This window comes from Mustelus asterias, chromosome 29 (genome assembly GCF_964213995.1).
Source record: "Mustelus asterias chromosome 29, sMusAst1.hap1.1, whole genome shotgun sequence".
NCBI classification, from domain to species: domain Eukaryota; kingdom Metazoa; phylum Chordata; class Chondrichthyes; order Carcharhiniformes; family Triakidae; genus Mustelus; species Mustelus asterias.
Genome location: NC_135829.1, coordinates 34799 through 57992, shown reverse-complemented (window position 1 = coordinate 57992; position 23194 = coordinate 34799). Strand labels below are relative to the sequence as shown.

General features: G+C 45.0%; 1 protein-coding gene across 1 annotated transcript in view; it reads left to right on the top strand.

The window, feature by feature from the left end:
* Nucleotides 1-14656, top strand: part of LOC144480398 (thrombospondin type-1 domain-containing protein 4-like) — a 226786-nt gene extending 212130 nt beyond the window's left edge. Inside the window, exons 17-18 of the mRNA XM_078199803.1 lie at nt 13775-13919; nt 14508-14656. Coding sequence (XP_078055929.1) covers nt 13775-13919; nt 14508-14656 — 294 coding nt within the window. The remainder of the gene's footprint in view (nt 1-13774; nt 13920-14507) is intronic.
* Nucleotides 14657-23194: the final 8538 nt, after the last annotated feature.

Below are 23194 nucleotides of genomic sequence, written 5' to 3'. Positions count from 1 at the left end.
GGTCCAACCCGTCGGTAAATCCAAGTCTAAACCTACCCTGTCACTGTAAGAATGTCCAACAAGTTCCCAATTTTGTAATTTGAATGACTGAATAAATAAAGTCCTTACCACAGATTTTAGTTCGGATCCCGGTGCCGAGGCGACACAGTGAACTCCCTGGTCCTCTCACGCTTGGTAGCCAATTTTTGCGCTTAAGATGAGGCGAAAAGCCCCCAAGGCGTCAGCGCTAACGCCTCCCCGGAGTTCCCTGATGCCTTCCTCAAACACGGAATCCCCTCCCTGTCGCCAAGAACTGTGGTGGAAAAATAGGATTCAGAGACGATCAGTCATGGATAGGAGCAAACTTTATTTTTACTCTGCAGAGGACGCGTTCCTCCTGCCACAGGATAGGGTGGGGGAAAGGCGCGCCCAAGTACAGCAAACTTCAGTTTTTATACCTATTCTGCTGCTAGGCGGGCTACACAGGCACCCAGGCCAGCGATGAGCTAATTCAACTACTAGTACTATTCCATTCCGTTTTTCTTCTTCTAGCTCTACTATCTTATCTTCTTCATTCAGCTAGTTTCTCATTATTTTGCTCACTGCTGCAATTTCTCAACCGCCCCCTTGTGCAGCTGCTCAACATTAAGTTTGAAAATTTTCCACTACATTACATCCTCAAAGAATTCCAATAGATTCGTCAAGCATGATTTCCCCATTGTAAATCCACGCTGACTTTGTTTGATTATACCACTGCTTTCCAAATGATGAGTTATGAAATCCTTGATAATGGACTCTAGCAACTTCCCCAGTACTGACGTTAGGCTCACGGGTCTTTAGTTCCCTGTTTTCTCTCTACCTCCTTTTTAGAATAGTGGGCTTACATTAGCAACTTCCAATCTGTAGGAACCAGTGCAGAATTCAAAGAATTTTTGAAAATGACCACCAATGAATCTACTATTTACAGGACCACTTCCTTAAGTACTCTGGGATGAAGATTATCAAGCCCTGGAGATTTATCCACCTTCAATCCCATCATTTTTCCCAAAGCCATTTCTCGACTAATGCTGATTTCCTTCAGTTTCTCACTAAAACTTGTTTCTCTCAGAACTTCGGGTACATTATTCATGTCTTCCTTTGTGAAGATTGAAGCAAAGTATGAATTTAATTCCTCAGCCCTTTCTTTATTCCCCATTATGAATTCTCCCGTTTCTGACTGTAAGGGATCTACATTAGTTTTTGTCAATCTTTTTCTCTTTATATGCCGATAAAAACTTTTAGATTCAGTTTTTATGTTCCACGCCAGTTTACTTTCATATTATATTTTCTCCTTCTTAATCAATCTCTAGGTCTTCCTTTGCTGAATTTTAAATTGCTCCCAATCCACAGACCTATTGCTTTTTTTTGCCAATTTGTATGTTTCTTCCTTGAATCTAATACAATCTCTAATTTCCCTTGTAAGCCACGGTTTGGCCACATTTCTCTTACCATTCTTGCGCCAAACAGGAATGAACAACTTCTGGAGTTCACCTATTCATTCCTTAAATGCGTGCCATTGCCTGTCCACTGTTTTTCCTTTCATTAATTTTTCTCAGTCCATCATGGCCAATTCGTTTTCTCATACCATCATAGTTACCCTTATTGAGATTCAGGACCCTGGTCTCAGAATTAATTGACAAAGAATTCTATTCGTATTATGGTCACTCGTCCCCAAGGGTTTTCTCTCAACTAGATTTCCAACTAATCATTTCTCATTGCGCAACACCCAGTCCAGGATGGCCTGTTCCTTTGTTGGTTCCTCAGCGTGTTGGTCCAGAGTTGATCCTTTAGACGGGGTGAAGCTCTTTTAGACACAGAGAATTTTCATGAAGTTGCAAAGCCTCTTGTGAACAAACAACCAGGGGATTGGTTCTTGGATGCATTTGCGAGTACATTGCTTTGGCCGCATTAGGAGAATTTCAGCTGTGATGGTTCATCTATTTCAGATGTTTCTGTGCTGGGGATCTGCTCTGTTCAGGATATTTTAAACTGCAGTCCCTGAAAGTTAGTTTCAGTCACATGACTGCAGAGCTAACACTTTTGGAGTCCAGACCACCACAATGCAATGGCAGCTGACAATTGAGCTCAAGTATTCTCCCTTGTTCAATATAGTGCTCAGAGATGAACAGTCTAGAAATCCCATATTCCTCAAATGCTGGTTCATCTTTAAACAATGAGATGTTTAAACTTCACTTGTGGCTACAAAGTACCCTTATTTAGATCCATGTTTAATTAAATATTTACCACAGAATCGAATATTGTCCACTTACTCGTATAATGTCCACAGTTTAAATGCCCATTGTCACATATTACGTCGCGATCACCTTAACAGGTTTTGTGGCTACTTTCGCAAAAGATTGTACATAATATCTAATATTCTCATGCTTGCACTGAGTATGAGAAAGTATTGACGTTAAGCTGTCTTAAATTTATGAAGTATATAATCATGTAATACTACATGGTCATGGGTGAGGTGCCTGAAGATTGGAGGGTGGCAAATGTTGTGCCTTTGTTTAAAAAGGGCTGCAGGGAAAAGCCTGGGAACTACAGGCCAGTGAGCTTCACATTTGTGGTGGGTAACTTGTTGGAAGGTATTTTGAGAAACAGGATCTGCAGGCATTGTTGTAGGGAAATATCCCTTTACCAGTGCAGAATAGAAGTTGAGTCGCAAATCAAGGTTCAAAGCGTGTCTTTATTGTACAATTGCTAGGATCCTAGGGAGATCCAACATAACCCGCTCCGTAACAGTGGGCTGGTCAGCTCGATCTCAATCAAATCACATCAGCGGTGTATCTTTATAGAGTTTCAAATTCGAGCGGGAACATTTAATTTGAGCGGGAACATTGGCTATATGTGTGTTATCTTATGTATTAAAATGGTCTATCAGTTTAAAAAGTCCCCAGGAAGTTTCATCAATTAGCATTTGTATGGTGTGTGTTCGTGTTAATGGGATTACTTGGTCCTGCCCCGGTGTCTAAATGCGTTTCCCATTATCTTCTCTATGTGTCCTCTTATCTGAATTGATCTTATTGTTTCGTGTCTGTGTTTCCTGCTTGTGAGATTGAGTGTTAATGTCATCCTGTCCTGTTGGATGTCTGGAGTATTTCATTCTAATCTTTTATTTTTATATCTTAGTTTATCAGATTTTTTATGTCTGCCTTGGTCGAATTTGTAATATTTCAGTGATAGCTTGGTTTTGATAACCCACTCTGTCTCGTTTCGTAGAGATCTTGATCGTCCTTGGCCAGTTTAAAATGCAGCTGCGCGCTGTTGCTAGGCAGATTAGGGATCTTCCGTAGTCTTTGAAATTCGCGAGTCTCTCAGCTGTGCAGGGGGGGACCCGATCGAATATCCATCCGGGGGTGCCCCTCTGCATTGTTGGCCCGTTATGAGTGGTGCCAATTAGTCCAATAAGTAAATATGTTTGATGATACAAAATATGGTTTTCTGGAAAATTTCCTCCTTCAGTCCCTCCTCTCGTCCAGGGGGTCCCATTCATGGACGACCTTCAGAGGAACAGTGATTTGTACAGCTGTTGTCCTTGCCGTTGTTCCTCTTCTTCTGTGTCGTTGTTAAGTTCTTGCATCTGGATACTGGCAGTGGGTAGCATTCTTGATGTAATATTTGCACATATCACTTTAATACAGGTTAGGCCAAGGCAGAGTGTGAACAGGATGGCTACTACTAGGATTAATCCCTTCATAATATGTGCTCCCCAAACTGTGTTAAACAGCCATCCTAACCACCCATCAGTCCCTGTTAACCCCTGTTTAAAGTTATCCAATTGCTTTTGTATCCCGGACATGGCTGCTGTTATGTTTAGTGTCTCGTCGTGTACGTATGTGATGCATTTTTCCTTGATGATGGTGCATACCCCCCCTTGTCTGGCTAGCTGATAGTCCACTGCATATCTCGTTTGTTGTGTGTATAGTCTGAGTTCTGCGAGTTTTTGGTCAATTGCGCCTAATGCTTGTAGGGTGTTGTTTCCTAAAATGGTCAGTCCACATATGAAGAAATTCCTATTACTGGCACTGATCACCCCTGCGGCGCCTCCCAGGGATAGTGTCCCCAGAAATCCATATCCTAAAGAAGACCCTAGTGTGACAGGGGCCTGCCAGTCGGCGCAAAATTCTGCGCTGATGGCCCTGGTCACTATGCGTTTCTGGACATGCCCTTCGCTTGGGCATGGAACCGTGAGAGGTCTGATTGTCCCTACGGAAAAGAACCTTGGAGGCCTGTCTGTGGCTGTCATATATACATTTTTAAATAAAAACACGTACCCGTCTTTAACCCGATAACATGCATTACCCCGGGGTCGTTTGACCGCATGGCCCCATCTTGTGGAACCTTCCCTCCCCCTGGACTGTCCACTTGATTGTACCTCTTGGTGAGAATCAATGGATATGTCCCTGAGGCTGAGCTTACGTGGGTGCCGTTGCACTTGCCACACATAAGCTGCCTACCCGCGGTGACTGCAATGCATTTTTGTTGCTTGCAGTCACAAGTGAAGTGTCCTTCCCGGACCCGGCACTCCTGGAGAGCACAATGTGCCTCAGCGCACGAATCATTTTTAGGGACAAAGGCATGCACGCACCCCCATCCCTCTCCCTTAAAACATTGTGGGTAGTTCCCATGTGTCTCCTCCGGTTGGGGTCCCGTCCCCCTTAGAATTCCCGGCTCAGTGAGCTCTACACACCTTCCTTGTATCCCTTGCTTAAAGTACCCAATATGTTCTTTGCAGGGTGCCCCCGATGTGTCAATAGTGAATAACTCTTGTGGGAGCCACCCTGGTGTTGCGATGAATAGGGAGTTTACTGATCGCGCTGAGGGGTAACAAGCGGTCCTATTCCCATAGATCTGGATGTGTGTTTTCAGGAATAGGTTTCCTTCCATGATTGGTGGTTCTGCTCCCCTAACCCCCATATGTTGGAGTGTATTTACAATGGTCAGGGTTATTATCAGATATGTCCCTGTTCCCATATCGCTCTTTTTTTTCAACAGTATTTTACAATTACAGTATATACAGAAAATAAACAGGCAATCAAATTAAAAGTAGTTGGTTCCGACGTCTTGATAGTAGATCTGGTCCTGGTTCCTGTGGAAGTTGAATGAGCAAAACGGTATTCTTTTAGTTCATTTGTCCTCATATAGTTTTAATTGGGTCCAGTGTTTCCAGACCCCCTGTCCCCTTATATCTATACAGGCACAGGTATCTCCGCTAATAATGACCTCGTAAGGTCCGTGCCATCTTGGGGCAAATCCTGGTTTTGCAGGAAGCACTTTTGTTAATACCCGGCTCCCGGCTTTTGGGACTTCTGGTAATATTTCTGAGTCCCCCTCTGCGTCGACCTGTGCCTGATTAGAAATTACGGACCGGCGCATCCCCTTCAATTGGGTGCTAAGGTCTCGGATGTATTGTCGGATCCTATCTTTTATCGGACCCACATCTGTCCAGCCTGTAATAATGTTTTCGGGTAAGTGCATTGCTCGCCCGGTCATCAGCTCGTATGGAGTCAAGCCGGTAGTTCGATTTGTGGTCGCCCTAAGCCTCATCAGAACTGCAGGTAGGACTTCTGTCCAATTTCTACCTGAGGATTGCATTGCTTTTGCCATTGTTATTTTTAGAGTCCGATTCATCCTCTCCACCATCCCGGAACTTTGTGGGTGATAGGGGATGTGAAATTTTTGTTTTATTCCTAATAGTTGGCAAATGTTTTTCAGAACCTTTCCTGTGAAATGTGTTCCCTGGTCCGAATCAACTTGAATTGGCATCCTCCATCGGGGGATGACTTCTGCTGCCAATATCCTGGCTACTGTTAGGGCTGTACAATTGGTTGTGGGGAATGCCTCTACCCACCTGGTGAATTGATCTACTATTACCAGGCAGTATGTTTTCCCGTGAGAGGGGGGCAGTGGTCCGATGAAGTCCATTTGTATCTGTTCCCAGGGTCCCTTTGGTCTGGGTTGGTGTCCCATCTTTACCTTTATGGGCTTCCCGGGGTTGTGCTGGGCACATATAGTGCATCTGCGGCAGTATGTGGCCACATCTCGTCCCAATCCTTTCCACCACCACTCTCTCCCCAGGCTCCGTATCATTGCATCCCTGCCTGTATGGGGAAGCCCGTGGTGTAGTTCCAGTAATGTGTTCTGGATACATCCTGGTGCCAATACTCGGTTATCTTTTCTCCACACCCCGTCAGTCCCTTTAACTGCGCCCAGCTCCTCCCACCTGTCCCGTTCTTGCTGTGTAATGTCCCCATGTAATTTCTGTATGTCAATCTCTTCCTGTTCTATCATTATTGCTGCAAGGGGCAGGCTTTTAATGTCACTGTTTTCTAGTGCTTGCCGTGCCGCTGTGTCTGCGGCTTGATTCCCTTTGAAGTGAATCCACCCTGGGGTGTCCCTTCCAGGTTCCCGCTGGTGGGCTTTTATTTTAATTACTGCGGCCTCTGTAGGTTGTTCACTAGCTGCTAGCAGTGCCCTTATCTGCTGTTGGTGTTTAATGGGGGTACCTCCTGTTGTGATGAACCCCCTTCTCCCCCATGCAGGCATGTAATCGTGGATCACACCAAACGCGTATTGGCTGTCTGTATACACATTGACTGTTTTTCCTGCTGCTAATCTTAGGGCTTGGGTGAGGGCAACTAATTCTGCTACCTGAGCGGACTGACCCCCGTCGATCCTTCCTGATTCTAGGGTTTCCAGGTTCTGGTCTACTACTGCCCACCCTGTCCTTGGGGATCCGGATACATATTTGCGGGACCCATCCACATAGAAGGTCTTATCTGCTGTTGGAAGGGGTTCATCTCTAATCTTTCCTTCCTCGTCATTTTTGTCAGTTTCTCCACAGCTGTGCGCTTCCCCAATATCTAAAATCCCTTCCGCGGGATTTTCTCCCGTGTCCCTTACGATCGTGACTGACTTGTTAGGTGGTAGGAGTGTGGCCTCCCACCTTGCCCTCCTTATATTGGAGACTGTTTTGAGTTTGCCCGTGTTTAGCATCTCTACCAATGTATGTCTTGTGTGTAGTACAATATCTCCTGTCATGACAATGGGCTCACTTATCCCTACAGCCCATGCTGCACAGTCTAGGGCGGCTATGCACCTGGGCATCCCGGTGACTACTGGTCCCTCAGCCGTTGAATAATACCCTACGGGTCTCTTTCTATCTCCATGAGTCTGTGCCACTACGGCAGAATAGAAGCCGTCCCGGTTGTCGCAGAAGATGTGAAACTTTTTGCTTCCATCGGGCAATCCCAACCCAGGGGCTGAAACTAACCTCGCTTTCAATTCTGCATATGCTGTCTCTTGCTCTTGTCCCCACTCTATACTTTCCAGGGCTGGCTTTCCTCCCTTTACTAATCTCTGAATTGGCTCCGCGATTCGTGCAAAGTCAGGGATAAAACTCCTGCTATAATTGAATAGTCCTAAAACTTTCCGGACCCCTCTTATTGTAACTGGTCGTGGCATTTCTTTAATCGCGGTTTTGCGATCTGCGGGCATTTCTTTAACTCCCTGGGAAATTAGGTGTCCTAAGTACAGGACCTGGGGTTTTGCAATTTGTGCCTTATGTGGGCTTATTTTCAGCCCGGCTTTTGCCAATCCTTCTAGTACTGCATACAGGGCTGCCTTGTGCCCTTGTTCTGTTTTGGACGCTGTTAAGACATCGTCCACATACTGGAGAACTGTATTGTCCTCATGCAATTTCACCCTACTCAGGATGTCGCTCATCGTTCTGTGAAATATGGCAGGACTGTTATGAAATCCTTGTGGGAGACGGGTCCATGTGTACTGTTTCTCTCCCACAGTGAAGGCAAATTTGTTTTGGGATTCTGGGTCCAGTGGAAGGGACCAGAATCCATTTGCTATATCTAGTACCGTGAAAATTTTGTGGTCTTGTGCCAATCCGTTTAAAGTAGTCGAGGGGTTTGCCACAATGGGGTGTAATTTAGGTGTTACCTTGTTCAAACCTGTGTAATCGATGGTGAGCCGGTAGCTCCCGTCAGGTTTTATAACTGGCCATGTGGGGGAATTGGTGGTACTGGTGGTTTCCCTGAGGATTCCCTTTTCTATTAAACCTTTGACTATTTCTACCACTGCCCCTTTCGCTTCCTTTTTGATAGGGTATTGTCTGTGGGGCTTGTGCTCTGGTCCTGGGACTTTTATCGGTTCTGTGTCGGTTAGTCCGGTATCTAATTTCGTCCTAGCCCAGGCTTCTGGAATAGAAGCGCAGATGGCTCCGAACCCGTCTTTTTCCTGGTCCCAATCTCGGGCCACGACAGTGGCTACCCCAACCGTCCCCAGGTGGCTGGCTAATGTCCCTTGCCTGGTCTTCCTACCGTCAGGTTGTGGCCAAATTAGTTTTCCTTTCCCACAATCTATCAGCACCTGGTATTCCCTCATTAGGTCGTTTCCCATGATTGTGCCCTCATTATTCTGACAAACGTAAAATTGCATTGGAATGTACTTGTGGTTGATTTCTACTAGTGTGGTTTCACTAAGATAGGCGGGTATTCTCTCCCCTCCTACCCCGGTTATGTGTATTCTTTTGTTGGTCAGTGGCAGGGGTAGGTTTGTAACTGATATGGCTGCTCCCGTATCTACTAACATGTGGCACTCCCTACCCCCTACCAAGGCATCTACATATATTCTCTCCCCCTCTTTCCTGTTTTGGATGGGAGCTACGGGTTGTGAGATTTCGACCAATGTTGGCCGATAAGTGGAGTGGACGGACACCGGCTTTTGTCGGGATTCACAGTCTTCTGTGGGCGTGGCTACACTAATCCTCTCTCGTCTCCCATCTCCCTGGCTTAAGGTTTCTCCTAGTCACCCTGGTGGATTCCGGGAATGTGGTGCCCCCGGGGTTGTTCTATAGTTGTCTTGGGGTCTCCCATGCTTCCCCCAACATGTTGCCTCAGTGTGCCCTGCCTTGTGGCAGTGGTCACAGCGGGGCCCGCCATTCTCGGGTTTCCCTTTGACTGGTGCCCCCCTGCAGAATCTAGCCGTATGCCCTGGCTGGCCACATGTGTAGCAGCTGAACCCGGTTCTCCCCCTATCTCCGTTATGGGGGGTTCCAATTCTCTCTTGTCTGGGCTTGGTTTGGGCAGCCTTCTCTTCTCTTATCCCGCTAGCCCACTCGACTAGCTCGTCATAGTCTTGGGATGCTATCACCCCCATCTTAAGGATCTCTTGGTGTGCCTCTGATAGCCCGTCCTTAAATGCCTGAACAAAAGCCCTGTCTCTCCTATCCACGTTGTCCTGTCCTGAACATTCCCTATATACCTGGAATAATCTCTCTCCAAATTCCGATGCATTTTCCCCCCGTCCTTGTTTAGTGTTTGTGATCCTGCTCCAATTAGTGGGGGAGTTCCCTAAGACCCGTTGGATTTCGGTCTTGAATAATGTAAAGGGTGCCTGCTGGTCATCTATCTCAGCCGTTGTAGGAACGGCATGTGTCCACCTTCCTCCATTATAGTCCTGTGCTGCTTGGGTCGCTGGCCCTCCTGCCACCAACCTCCATTTATCCGCTGGACAGGCTGCCCTGACCAGCTGGTGTATGTCCCTTAAATGTAACTGGTGTCCTACCCAGAGCGAATCTAATTCGCCCCAAAATTCCAGGTTTGCGCTTCTGGGTTTTAACTTCCCCAGGGATGCCATAATCTGCTGCCTTTCCCCTGGCGTAAAAGGCTTATAGGTTGCCTTTGGTTGTGCTAACGTCCCTCCTCTCGTGACTGGCGCTAGATTATAATTTTCTATGTTTTCTTCTGATGCTGGAGTGGCTGTATGTTTCTGCACTGACTCGTATGGGCGCCGAGGGTCCGTTTCCTCTGATCTCTGCGTTATCTCCGCAGTGTGGCTTCTGTGTTCTAATTCCCTCACTCTCTCCTGTAATACTTTAATTTGTTCTGTCTCTTTGTGTCTCTCCTCCATTGAGGCATTTACTTCCTCAATTAGTCCAGCTAACTGGGTCACTAATATTACTCCCATTGCTTTTGTTTTGTCCCGTTTAACTCCGTCTACCCACTTTCTTTGATCTTCTAAAGTTTGTGATGCGTTCCACCCGTTCCGTTTCATCTTTGCAACAATCGCTTCTCTGGCTAACAGATACTTCAAAATGAGAGCTACTGCAGTTTCTCCCTTAACAACGTGGTCTGCCATTTTTCTGTCTAGCAGTCCTGCAACCCCCGTATGCTGGCTCCAACAGTAAAAGTGCCTCAACTCTCTCCCTTATCTCCTGTCACTGATACTGCCCCAGCACCGTCTGTATTGCTGTAGGGCCTCGTAGTGGGGTCCCAGTGGGTCTCTTTCCCCCGGGCTCCCCCAACTATTCCTGACACCTCACGCTTGGTCTATTTTGTGTTGTCTTATTGGGATGTGTGCTGGTTGTTTAGTGGGTTTGTCGGCCCCTGTTCCCAGCCCCTCTAAGTACAACGCCTCCCGCTTGGCCACCACCCCCACTAGCAGGGTTGATCCGTTACCCCAAAACCGGGTATCCTGCTATGGGCTGTGGTGTTCCCTACTGACGAACAAGGTTATCAAACTCCGCCCGGGTCCCTAATGGATCCTCCGTCGTCGTGTCTCTTGGTCAGGATGGATCGGGTCCCCTTTTCCTCAACACTTACACATATGTATCTGTTATCAAAGCCCCTGTTATAGTTAGTAACTGTATCGACTCTGAGGTTGTTCGTCCCTTCAGAGTCAGTGTTGTTACCCGATTTACACTGTCCGTGCCTTGCACCCTGAGTGCCTGTGCCTCTTAGCGCCCGCTTCAAAACCCAACCTTAGCGTGGGAGATTTCTCCTCTTAACGTCCAGTTTAGGGTAGGGCACCTTGAGTCAAGCACTCCCTTGTCCTATTGCCTTGGCACAGACAGTGGTTTCATTTACAATCCTGGGTTAGTTACACCAATTAGTTCTGCATGCGGTACTTATCTTTATATTAGTCTTAATTCCTGTTATCAAATAGCCCAAAACCTGTTATCTTTACCTCTGGTCTTTTACTCCTATTAAAGTTAAAAGTTACTTACCTTCTTCCACGTGGTCGTTCTGACCTGTACCTCTTTAGTGCGGACTTCTGTTTCAATTTAAAAACTTAGGCAAGATTATACAGTTCTACAAGACAACAATACTTAAAACAGACAAACCCTAACCCTTAAAGGTACCTCACTTTGAACGGAGACCTGCACTCGCCTTTGACTGCTCTGGATTTGTATCAGATTCGTTTAAATTTGATCCCGACTTTCAAACTGTGGCCATCAGTCAGAAGTCAGATATCAAATCCTGCCGTGACTACGCCATTTTGTTGTAGGGAAATATCCCTTTACCAGTGCAGAATAGAAGTTGAGTCGCAAATCAAGGTTCAAAGCGTGTCTTTATTGTACAATTGCTAGGATCCTAGGGAGATCCAACATAACCCGCTCCGTAACAGTGGGCTGGTCAGCTCGATCTCAATCAAATCACATCAGCGGTGTATCTTTATAGAGTTTCAAATTCGAGCGGGAACATTTAATTTGAGCGGGAACATTGGCTATATGTGTGTTATCTTATGTATTAAAATGGTCTATCAGTTTAAAAAGTCCCCAGGAAGTTTCATCGATTAGCATTTGTATGGTGTGTGTTCGTGTTAATGGGATTACTTGGTCCTGCCCCGGTGTCTAAATGCGTTTCCCATTATCTTCTCTATGTGTCCTCTTATCTGAATTGATCTTATTGTTTCGTGTCTGTGTTTCCTGCTTGTGAGATTGAGTGTTAATGTCATCCTGTCCTGTTGGATGTCTGGAGTATTTCATTCTAATCTTTTATTTTTATATCTTAGTTTATCAGATTTTTTATGTCTGCCTTGGCCGAATTTGTAATATTTCAGTGATAGCTTGGTTTTGATAACCCACTCTATGTCTCGTTTCGTAGAGATCTTGATCGTCCTTGGCCAGTTTAAAATGCAGCTGCGCGCTGTTGCTAGGCAGATTAGGGATCTTCCGTAGTCTTTGAAATTCGCGAGTCTCTCAGCTGTGCAGGGGGGGACCCGATCGAATATCCATCCGGGGGTGCCCCTCTGCATTGTTGGCCCGTTATGAGTGGTGCCAATTAGTCCAATAAGTAAATATGTTTGATGATACAAAATATGGTTTTCTGGAAAATTTCCTCCTTCAGCATTTAGAGATGCAAGGACTGATTAGGGACAGTCAGCATGGCTTTGTGAGTGGAAAATCATGTCTCACAAATTTGATGGAGTCTTTTGAAGGGGTAACCAAGAAGGTAGATAAGGGCAGTGCAGTTGATGTTGTCTACATGGACTTTAGCAAGGCCTTTGACAAGGTACCGCATGGTAGGTTGTTGCATAAGGTTAAATCTCACGGGATCCAGAGTGAGGTTGTAGAGGATTGTTTTTCAAAGTGGAGGCCTGTGACCAGCAGTGTGCCTCAGGGATCAGTGCTGGGTCCACTGTTATTTGTCATTTATATTAATGATTTGGATGAGAACATTGGAGGCATGGTTAGTAAGTTTGCAGATGACACCAAGATTGGTAGCGTAGTGGGTAGTGAAGAAAGTTATCTCTGATTGCAACGGGATCTTGATCAATTGGGCCAGTGGGCTGACGAATGGCAGATGGAGTTTAATTTAGATAAATGCGAGGTGATGCATTTTGGTAGATTGAACCAGGGCAGGACTTACTCAGTTAATGGTAGGGCGTTGGGGAGAGTTACAGAACAAAGAGATCTAGGGGTACATGTTCATAGCTCCTTGAAAGTGGAGTCACAGGTGGACAGAGTGGTAAAGAAGACATTCAGCATGCTTGGTTTCATTGGTCAGAACATTGAATACAGGAGTTGGGACATCTTGTTGAAGTTGTACAAGACATTGGTAAGGCCACACTTGGAATACTGTGTACAGTTCTGGTCACCCTATTATAGAAAGGATATTATTGAACTAGAAAGAGTGCAGAAAAGATTTACTAGGATGCTACCGGGACTTGATGAATTGAGTTATAAGGAGAGGCTGGATAGACTGGGACTTTTTCTCTGGAGCGTAGAAGGCTGAGGGGTGATCTTATAGAGGTCTATGAAATAATGAGGAGCATAGATCAATATCTTTTCCCAAATGTAGGGGAGTTAAAACTAGAGGGCATAGGTTTAAGATGAGAGGGTAGAGATACGAAAGTGTCCAGATGGACAATTTTTTCACACAGAGGGTGGTGAGTGTCTGGAACAAGCTACCAGAGGTAGTAGTAGAGGCGGGTACAATTTTGTCTTTTAAAAAGCATTTAGACAGTTACATGGGTAAGATGGGTATAGAGGGATATGGGCCAAATGCGGGCAATTGGGATTAGCTTAGGGGTTTAAAAAAAAAGGGCGGCATGGACAAGTTGGGCCGAAGGGCCTGTTTCTGTGCTGTAAACCTTTATGACTTTATGACTCCATCTAAGGATACAAGTGTGGTCAAGATTCAATACAAATCTGTCATAACTTCTCTGCTTTTCAGTATCACTCTTGAAATAAACCCCATTGCTTTGTTTTCTTTTGTAAAATGGACCTGTTCACTTCTATTGTTACTTTTCGCAATTTGTGCAACCATATCCCTAAATCTCTCTCTGCTCAGTGCCATTTAGACTCCTATTTTCCAAGGAGCATGTTAGCCACTTTATTCTTCCTACTCGAAAGCATTCTTTCACATTTATCTATATTGAAATGAGTTTGCCAATTGCAAACATTCTCAAGTTTATTAATGACTCATTATTATTGCTTCTTTATCATATGCAGTGTTCCAAGTCATGTGAAGGAGGGTTCAGAGTGCGTGAAGTCCGTTGTCTTGGAGATGATATGATTCCCAGTGAGCTATGTGATATTAATCAGAAACCAGACGTACATCAAAGTTGCAACAATAAGCCGTGCATCCCACAAATAGGTAATCATATGGACAAAATAACGGGGTTACATTTATATTGCAGTTACCAGCCTTGAAACTCATTACATACATCATAGAGTTGCAGCCAGCCAGTTCTTTGCTTGGCCCTTACTTGTCTGGAACTCCTTAATTATATCCCTGTTTTTGAACAGGTTTTTCCAAGCAGATAAAAGTTCAAAACTTTAAAATGCGGCGAGTGGAGAATATTTCTATGTTAGGCATTGTACTCACTGCCTGAAAGGATGGTTGAGGCAGGGACCCTCACTACAGTTAAGAAGCATTTAGATGAGCACTTTGAAATGCCATAGCATAGCATACAAGGCTACGGACCAAGTGGTGGAAAATGGGATTAGAATGGATTGGTGGCTGGTGCACATATGATAGGCCGAAAGACCTCTTCCTGTGCTCTGTGATGCTATGACTGTACTGGGTTGAAATGACAGAATTTCCCCTTCAGTCAGACCCCTATTTAAGTCTTTTATCCATTAACTTAGATGAATGGAAAATTAGATGGGCTGTAAGCATTTCCCTAAATAACCTAAGTTCCACAGAGGAATATGTACTCCTCTGCATTGTATTCTGCCTCAGCAAGTTGCCACGGCTTCTCCAACAGCACCTCCCAAACCTGTGACCTTCAACACCTAAAAAGACAAGCCCAGCAACCTGATGGAAATACCAAGTCAAGCACCATCTTGACTTATAAGTACATCGCTATTCCCTCATCGTCACTGGGTTAAAATCTGAAACTCCGATGGTGGGTGTATCCAGAACCAGGGGTCACAGTCTGAGGAATCGGGGTAGACCATTTAGGATGGAGACATTTCTTCACCCAAAGAGTGGTGAGCCTGTGGAATTCATTACCACAGGAAGTAGTTGATGCCAAAACATTAAATGTATTCAAGAGGCGGCTAGATATAGCACTTGGGGCGAATGGGATCAAAGATTATGGGGAGAAAGCAGGATTAGGCTGTTGAGTTGGACGATCAGCCATGATTGCAATGAATGGCGGAGCAGGTTCGAAAGGCCAAATGGCCTCCTCTTGCTCCTATCTTCTATGTTTCTTTGTAACTCGCTATGTAACAACAGTTTGGGAGTACCCTGACCACATGGATTACAGAGGTTCAAGGAGATGGTAAACCAGAATCTTTTCAAGGGCAACGAAGGATGAGAAATATCTTTGTCAGTGACACCCACATCCTGTGAATGAATAAATTGAAAAAAAATTGAACATGCAACTATTAAAAAAGCTGATGGCAAGGATGGGCTGAAATGATTGGAGATCTTAACATTTTGTAAACTCGTTGCATTCTGGGGTAGTGCCGGTTGATTGGAAAACGGCTAATGTTACGCCGCTGTTTAAAAAAGGAAGGAGACAAAAGGCGGGTAACTATAGGCCGGTCAGCTTAACGTCTGTAGTAGGGAAAATGCTGGAATCCATTATTAAAGAGGAGATAGCAGGGCATCTGGATAGAAATGGTTCGATCAATCAGACGCAGCATGGATTCATGAGGGGAAAGTCGTGCTTGATGAACATGTTGGATTTTTATGAAGATGTGACTAGGGCGGTTGATGGAGGAGAACCGGTGGATGCGGTGTTTTTGGATTTCCAAAAGGCGTTTGATAAGGTGCCCCATAAAAGGCTGCTGAAGAAGATTAGGGCACACGGAGTTGGGGGTAGTGTGTTAAAGTGGATTGGGGACTGGCTATCCGACAGGAAGCAAAGAGTCGGAATAAATGGGTGTTTTTCCGGTTGGAGGAAGGTAACTAGTGGCGTGCCGCAGGGATCGGTACTCGGGCCGCAACTGTTTACCATTTATATAGATGATCTGGAGGAGGGGACGGAGTGTAGGGTAACGAAGTTTGCAGACGACACAAAGATAAGTGGAAAAGTGAATCGTGTGGAGGACGGAGAAGATCTGCAGAGAGATTTGGACAGGCTGAGTGAGTGGGCGAGGATATGGCAAATGGAGTATAACGTTGAGAAATGCGAGGTTATACACTTTGGAGGAAATAATAACAAATGGGATTACTATCTCAATGGAAACAAATTAAAACATGCTACCGTGCAAAGGGACCTGGGGGTCCTTGTGCATGAGACGCAAAAGCCCAGTCTGCAGGTACAACAGGTGATCAAGAAGGCAAATGGGATGTTGGCCTATATTGCGAGGGGGATAGAATATAAAAGCAGGGATGTCTTGATGCACCTGTACAGGGCATTGGTGAGGCCACAGCTGGAATACTGTGTGCAGTATTGGTCCCCTTATATGAGGAAGGATATATTGGCATTGGAGGGAGTGCAGAGAAGGTTCACCAGGTTGATACCGGAGATGAGGGGTTTGGATTATGAGGAGAGGCTGAGGAGATTGGGTTTGTACTCGTTGGAGTTTAGAAGGATGAGGGGGGATCTTATGGAGACTTATAAGATAATGCGGGGGCTGGATAGGGTGGAGGCGGAGAGATTCTTTCCACTTAGTAAGGAAGTTAAAACTAGAGGACACAGCCTCAAAATAAAGGGGGGTCGGTTTAAGACAGAGTTGAGGAGGAACTTCTTCTCCCAGAGGGTGGTGAATCTCTGGAATTCTCTGCCCACTGAGGTGGTGGAGGCTACCTCGCTGAATATGTTTAAAGCGCGGATGGATGGATTCCTGATCGGTAAGGGAATTAAGGGTTATGGGGATCAGGCGGGTAAGTGGTACTGATCCACGTCAGATCAGCCATGATCTTATTGAATGGCGGGGCAGGCTCGAGGGGCTAGATGGCCTACTCCTGCTCCTATTTCTTATGTTCTTATGTAAACGAGCAGTTTCTCTTTGAACAACAGAAAGCCTTCAATGGAGCAGGCTAGCTGCTGCTCTTGAAATGAGTGAATGCTGCTTGGCCCTGACTAAGAACTCAGGAAGCCACAACATAGGCCTCAACTGGACCGAAGCTCCAAATGATAAATAAAGGGCAGCATCAAATTTTTTTGCCGCTTATCTCCATGACAATGAATCAGAAAAATGATGCCGACAAATTTTTAGGACCTAATCTTTGAACTGTTCTTTTCTTTTATAGATGGAAGCTGTATAGATAAATATTACAACTGTAACGTGGTGGTACAGGCACGGCTATGTGTATATTCTTACTACAAGACAACCTGCTGTGTTTCCTGTACCAAAGTGGCTAACAGGATATCAGCATTTCTTGGTCGCAGATAACAACTACTTTTAGATTTGCTTCTCAATTACTATTTTTTTTACTGTATTTTATATTCCACAATTCACATTTTGTTAGGGAAACCAGCATGTGAACATTATTAATCCTTGGAAAAGAGTGCACATTGGCTAATCAGTTTAAAGGCAGCAAATTCAAACTCATGTGGTCACGTGACTTGTATAATCACTTACTGCCAGATTTGGTTGAACAATGTTTCACCAATGCATCCACTGTCTCTTTAGTCACCTCCTTCAGCACTCTAGGATGTAACTTATCCAGGAGATTTACCAACCTTCAATCCAGTTAACTTTTCAAGTACTACCTCTTTACTAACATTAATTTCTTTCAGTGCCTCACAAGTTCCTTGGTTACCACGTGTTTCTGAGATTTTCTGTATCTTCTTCCGTGAAGACAGATAGAAAGTAATAGTTTAATTCTTCCACCATTTCCCTGTTCTCCACTATAAATTATCCTGACTCTACCTGTAATGGGCTGTCATTTATCTTATACAGTCATAGAGGTTTACAGCATGGAAACAGGCCCTTTGGCCCAACTTGTCCATGCCGCCCTTTTTTTTAAACCCCTAAACTAGTCCCAATTGCCCGCATTTGGCCCATATCCTTCAATACCCATCTTACCTATGTAACTGTCTAAATGCTTTTTAAAAGACAAAATTGTACCCGCCTCTATTACTACTTCTGGCAGCTTGTTCCACCCTCTGTGTGAAAGAATTGCAGTCAGAAGTTTAACAACACCAGGTTAAAGTCCAACAGGTTTATTTGGTAGCAAAAGCCACAAGATTTCGCAGCCTTAAGCTCCTCCTTCAGGTGAGTGGGAATTATTTTCACAAACAGGGCATATAAAGACACAAACTCAATTTACAGAATAATGGTTGGAATGCGAATACTTACAGCTAATCAAGTCTTAAAGGTACAAACAACGTGAGTGGAGAGAGCATTAAGACAGGTTAAAGAGATGTGTATTGTCTCCAGACAGGACAGCCAGTGAGACTCTGCAAGTCCAGGCAAGCTGTGGGGATTACAGATAGTGTGACATGAACCCAATATCCCGGTTGAGGCCGTCCTCATGTGTGCGGAACTTGGCTATCAGTTTCTGCTCAGCGACTCTGCGCCATCGTGTGTCGTGAAGGCCGCCTTGGAGAACGCTTACCCGAATATCAGAGGCCGAATGCCCGTGATATTATTAAGTTTAATAATATCCTTTCTATAATAGGGTGACCAGAACTGTACATTACCAATGTCTTGTACAACTTCAACAAGATGTCTCAACTCCTGTATTCCATGTTCTGACCAATGAAACCAAGCACTCTGTCCACCTGTGATTCCACTTTCAAGGAGCTATGAACCTCTACCCTTAGATCGTTTTGCTCTGTAACTCTCCCCCAACGCCCTATCATTAACTGAGTAAGCCCTGCCTTGGTTCAATCTACCAAAATGCATTACCTTGCATTTATCTAAATTAAACTCCATCTGTCATTCGTCAGGCCACTGGCCCAATTGATCAAGATCCCGTTGCAATCCGAGATAACCTTCTTCATTGTCCACTGTGCCACCAATCTTGGTGTCATCTGCAAACTTACTAATCATGCCTCCTATATTCTCATCCAAATCATTAATATAAATGACAAATGAGAGTGAACCCAGCACTGATCCCTGAGGCACACTGCTGGTCACAGGCCTCCACTTTGAAAAATATCCCTCTACAACCACCCTCTGGCTTCTGTCATCAAACCAATTTTGTATCCATTTAGCTCCCTCACCCTGGATCCCGTGAGATTTAACTTTATGCAACAACCTATCATGAGGTCCTTGTCAAAGGCCTTGCTAAAGTCCATGTAGACAACATCAACTGCACTGCCCTCATGTACCTCCTTGGTTACCCTTCAAAAACCTCAGTCAAATTTGTGAGACATGATTTTCCACTCTCAAAGCCATGCTGACTGTCCCTAATCAGTCCTTGCCTCTCTAAATGCCTGTAGATCCTGTCTCTCAAAATACCTTACAACAACTTACCCACCACAGATGTGATGCTCACCGGCCTGTAGTTCCCAGGCTTTTCCCTGCAGCCCTTTCTTATCAAAGGTACAACATTTGCCATCCGCCAATCTTCAGACACCTCACCTGTGACTATCGATGATTAATCCAGATAAATGTGAAGTGATGCATTTTGGAAGAACTAATGTAGGGGGGAGTTATACAATGAATGGCAGAGCCATCAAGAGTCTAGAAACACAGAGGGACCTAGGTGTGCAAGTCCACAAATCCTTGAAGGTGGCAGCACAGGTGGTGAAGAAGGCATATGGTATGCTTGCCTTTATAGGACGGGGTATAGAGTATAAAAGCTGGAGTCTGATGTTGCAGCTGTATAGAACGCTGGTTAGGCCACATTTGGAGTACTGCGTCCAGTTCTGGTCGCGGCACTATCAGAAGGACGTGGAGGCATTGGAGAGAGTGCAGAGAAGGTTTACCAGGATGTTGCCTGGTATGGAGGGTCTTAGCTATGAGGAGAGATTGGGTAAACTGGGCTTGTTCTCCCTGGAAAGACGGAGAATGAGGGGAGACCTAATAGAGGCGTACAAAATTATGAAGGGTATAGATAGGGTGAACAGTGGGAAGCTTTTTCCCAGGTCGGAGGTGATGATCACGAGGGGTCACGGGCTCAAGGTGAGAGGGGCGAGGTATAACTCAGATATCAGAAGGACGTTTTTTACACAGAGAGTGGTGGGGGCCTGGAATGCGCTGCCAAGTAGGGTGGTGGAGGCAGACACGCTGGCATCGTTTAAGACTTACCTGGATAGTCACATGAGCAGTCTGGGAATGGAGGGATACAAACGAATGGTCTAGTTGGACCAATGAGGCGGCACAGACTTGGAGGGCTGAAGGGCCTGTTTCCTGTGCTGGACTGTTCTTTGTTCTTTGATTCAAATATCTCTGCTAGGGGACCCGCAATTTCCTCCCTAGCCTCCCACATTGTTCTGGGATACACTTCATCATTTATCTACCTTGATGCGCTTTAAGACTTCCAGCACCTCCTTAGCTCATCCTATTTCACGGTACGGTAGCACAGTGGTTAGCACTGCTGCTTCACAGCTCCAGGGTCCCGGGTTCGATTCCCGGCTCAGGTCACTGTCTGTGTGGAGTTTGCACATTCTCCTCGTGTCTGCGTGGGTTTCCTCCGGGTGCTCCGGTTTCCTCCCACATCCAAAGATGTGCAGGTTAGATTGATTGGCCAGGTTAAAAATTGCCCCTTAGAATCCTGGGATGCGTAGGTTAGAGGGATTAGTGGGTAAATATGTGGGGGTAGGGCCTGGGTGGGATTGTGGTCGGTGCAGACTCGATGGGCCGAATGGCCTCCTTCTGCACTGTAGGGTTTCTATGGTTTCTATGAATAGGAAAAGAAGGTTTTACAGTCTGTCTTTATGTTCCACATTAGTTTGCATTCAATTTCCTTTTCCCTTTATCAGTTTCTTGGTCCTCCTTTGTTGGATTCTAAATTGCTTCCACTTCTCAGGCGTATCATTTTTTCTGGGATCCATATAAACTTCCTGTGTTTAATGCAATCTTTAACTTATTTTGTTAACCACAGTTAATTCACCTTTCCCATTGAGTGTTTGTGCCTGAGAGGAATGTTTAGCTGTTGTAGATAATGTAGTACTGTACCTCTTCAAAGACCAACCATTGCCTGTCTACCTTCAAATCTTTTAGTGTGTTTTCCCAATCTACCATAGCCAACTTGCCCATCATACCTTCATGGTTTCCCTTGTTCAGATTTAAGACCCTGGTTTCAGAACCAACACTATCCATTCAAATTTAATGTGAAATTCTATACACATCTGTAGTAGGGAAAATGCTGGAATCCATTATTAAAGAGGAGATAGCAGGGCATCTGGATAGAAATGGTTCGATCAATCAGACGCAGCATGGATTCATGAGGGGAAAGTCGTGCTTGACGAACATGTTGGATTTTTATGAAGATGTGACTAGGGCGGTTGATGGAGGAGAAGCGGTGGATGCGGTGTTTTTGGATTTCCAAAAGGCGTTTGATAAGGTGCCCCATAAAAGGCTGCTGAAGAAGATTAGGGCACACGGAGTTGGGGGTAGTGTGTTAAAGTGGATTGGGGACTGGCTATCCGACAGGAAGCAAAGAGTCGGAATAAATGGGTGTTTTTCCGGTTGGAGGAAGGTAACTAGTGGCGTGCCGCAGGGATCGGTACTCGGGCCGCAACTGTTTACCATTTATATAGATGATCTGGAGGAGGGGACAGAGTGTAGGGTAACGAAGTTTGCAGACGACACAAAGATAAGTGGAAAAGTGAATCGTGTGGAGGACGGAGAAGATCTGCAGAGAGATTTGGACAGGCTGAGTGAGTGGGCGAGGATATGGCAAATGGAGTATAACGTTGAGAAATGCGAGGTTATACACTTTGGAGGAAATAATAACAAATGGGATTACTATCTCAATGGAAACAAATTAAAACATGCTACCGTGCAAAGGGACCTGGGGGTCCTTGTGCATGAGACGCAAAAGCCCAGTCTGCAGGTACAACAGGTGATCAAGAAGGCAAATGGGATGTTGGCCTATATTGCGAGGGGGATAGAATATAAAAGCAGGGATGTCTTGATGCACCTGTACAGGGCATTGGTGAGGCCGCAGCTGGAATACTGTGTGCAGTATTGGTCCCCTTATATGAGGAAGGATATATTGGCATTGGAGGGAGTGCAGAGAAGGTTCACCAGGTTGATACCGGAGATGAGGGGTTTGGATTATGAGGAGAGGCTGAGGAGATTGGGTTTGTACTCGTTGGAGTTTAGAAGGATGAGGGGGGATCTTATGGAGACTTATAAGATAATGCGGGGGCTGGATAGGGTGGAGGCGGAGAGATTCTTTCCACTTAGTAAGGAAGTTAAAACTAGAGGACACAGCCTCAAAATAAAGGGGGGTCGGTTTAAGACAGAGTTGAGGAGGAACTTCTTCTCCCAGAGGGTGATGAATCTCTGGAATTCTCTGCCCACTGAGGTGGTGGAGGCTACCTCGCTGAATATGTTTAAAGCGCGGATGGATGGATTCCTGATCGGTAAGGGAATTAAGGGTTATGGGGATCAGGCGGGTAAGTGGTACTGATCCACGTCAGATCAGCCATGATCTTATTGAATGGCGGGGCAGGCTCGAGGGGCTAGATGGCCTACTCCTGCTCCTATTTCTTATGTTCTTATGTTCTTATATTATGGTTACTATTACCCAAAGGCTTCTTTACAGCAAGGTTATTAATTAACCTTTTCTCATGACATAATACTAAATTTAAAATGCCTGATCCCTAGTTGATTCTTCAAGAGACTGTCCTCGAAACCTATCTTGTACACACTCTAGGAAGTCATCCTCCACAACATTAGTGCTGATTAGGTTTTCCCAGTCTACATATAAATTGAAGTTGCCCATTATTACTGTATTACCCACATTACGTGTATCTCTAATTTCCTGATTTATACTATGCCCAACATTACCATTACTGTTTGGTGGCCTGGAAACAATTCCCATCAATGTTTGCTGCCCTTTCTGTTTCTTAGCTCCACCCAAACTGATTCTTTGAACTAAAATCCTTTCTTTAACCAAGATATGGATCTCATCTCTTATTTAGAGCAAATACCCCACCTATTTTTTCTTTTAGCCTATCCTTTTTTTTCTAACCACCCTTTCTTCCCAGCTCTATGTCCATCTCTTCCAAAGCTTCATGTTCCGACTCTTCCAATACTTTTCCATTGGTTTTACAGCGTTGCAAATGTCCTTATCAAAGAAAGAAAAGCATGCATTTATATAGCAACTTTCACAATCTCAGAAGATCTCAAAATGCTTTATAGCCAATTAAGTGAAATGCAGTCTCTGTTGTAATTAAGGAAACAGGGCAGCCAATTGACACACAGCAAACTTCCATAAACAGCAGTGTAATAAAGGACCAGTGAATCTATTGTTTTAATGATGTTGATTGAGGGATAAATATTGACCAGGACACTGGATATAGCTTCCCTGTATTCTTTGACAAAGTGGCATGTCATTCTATGATT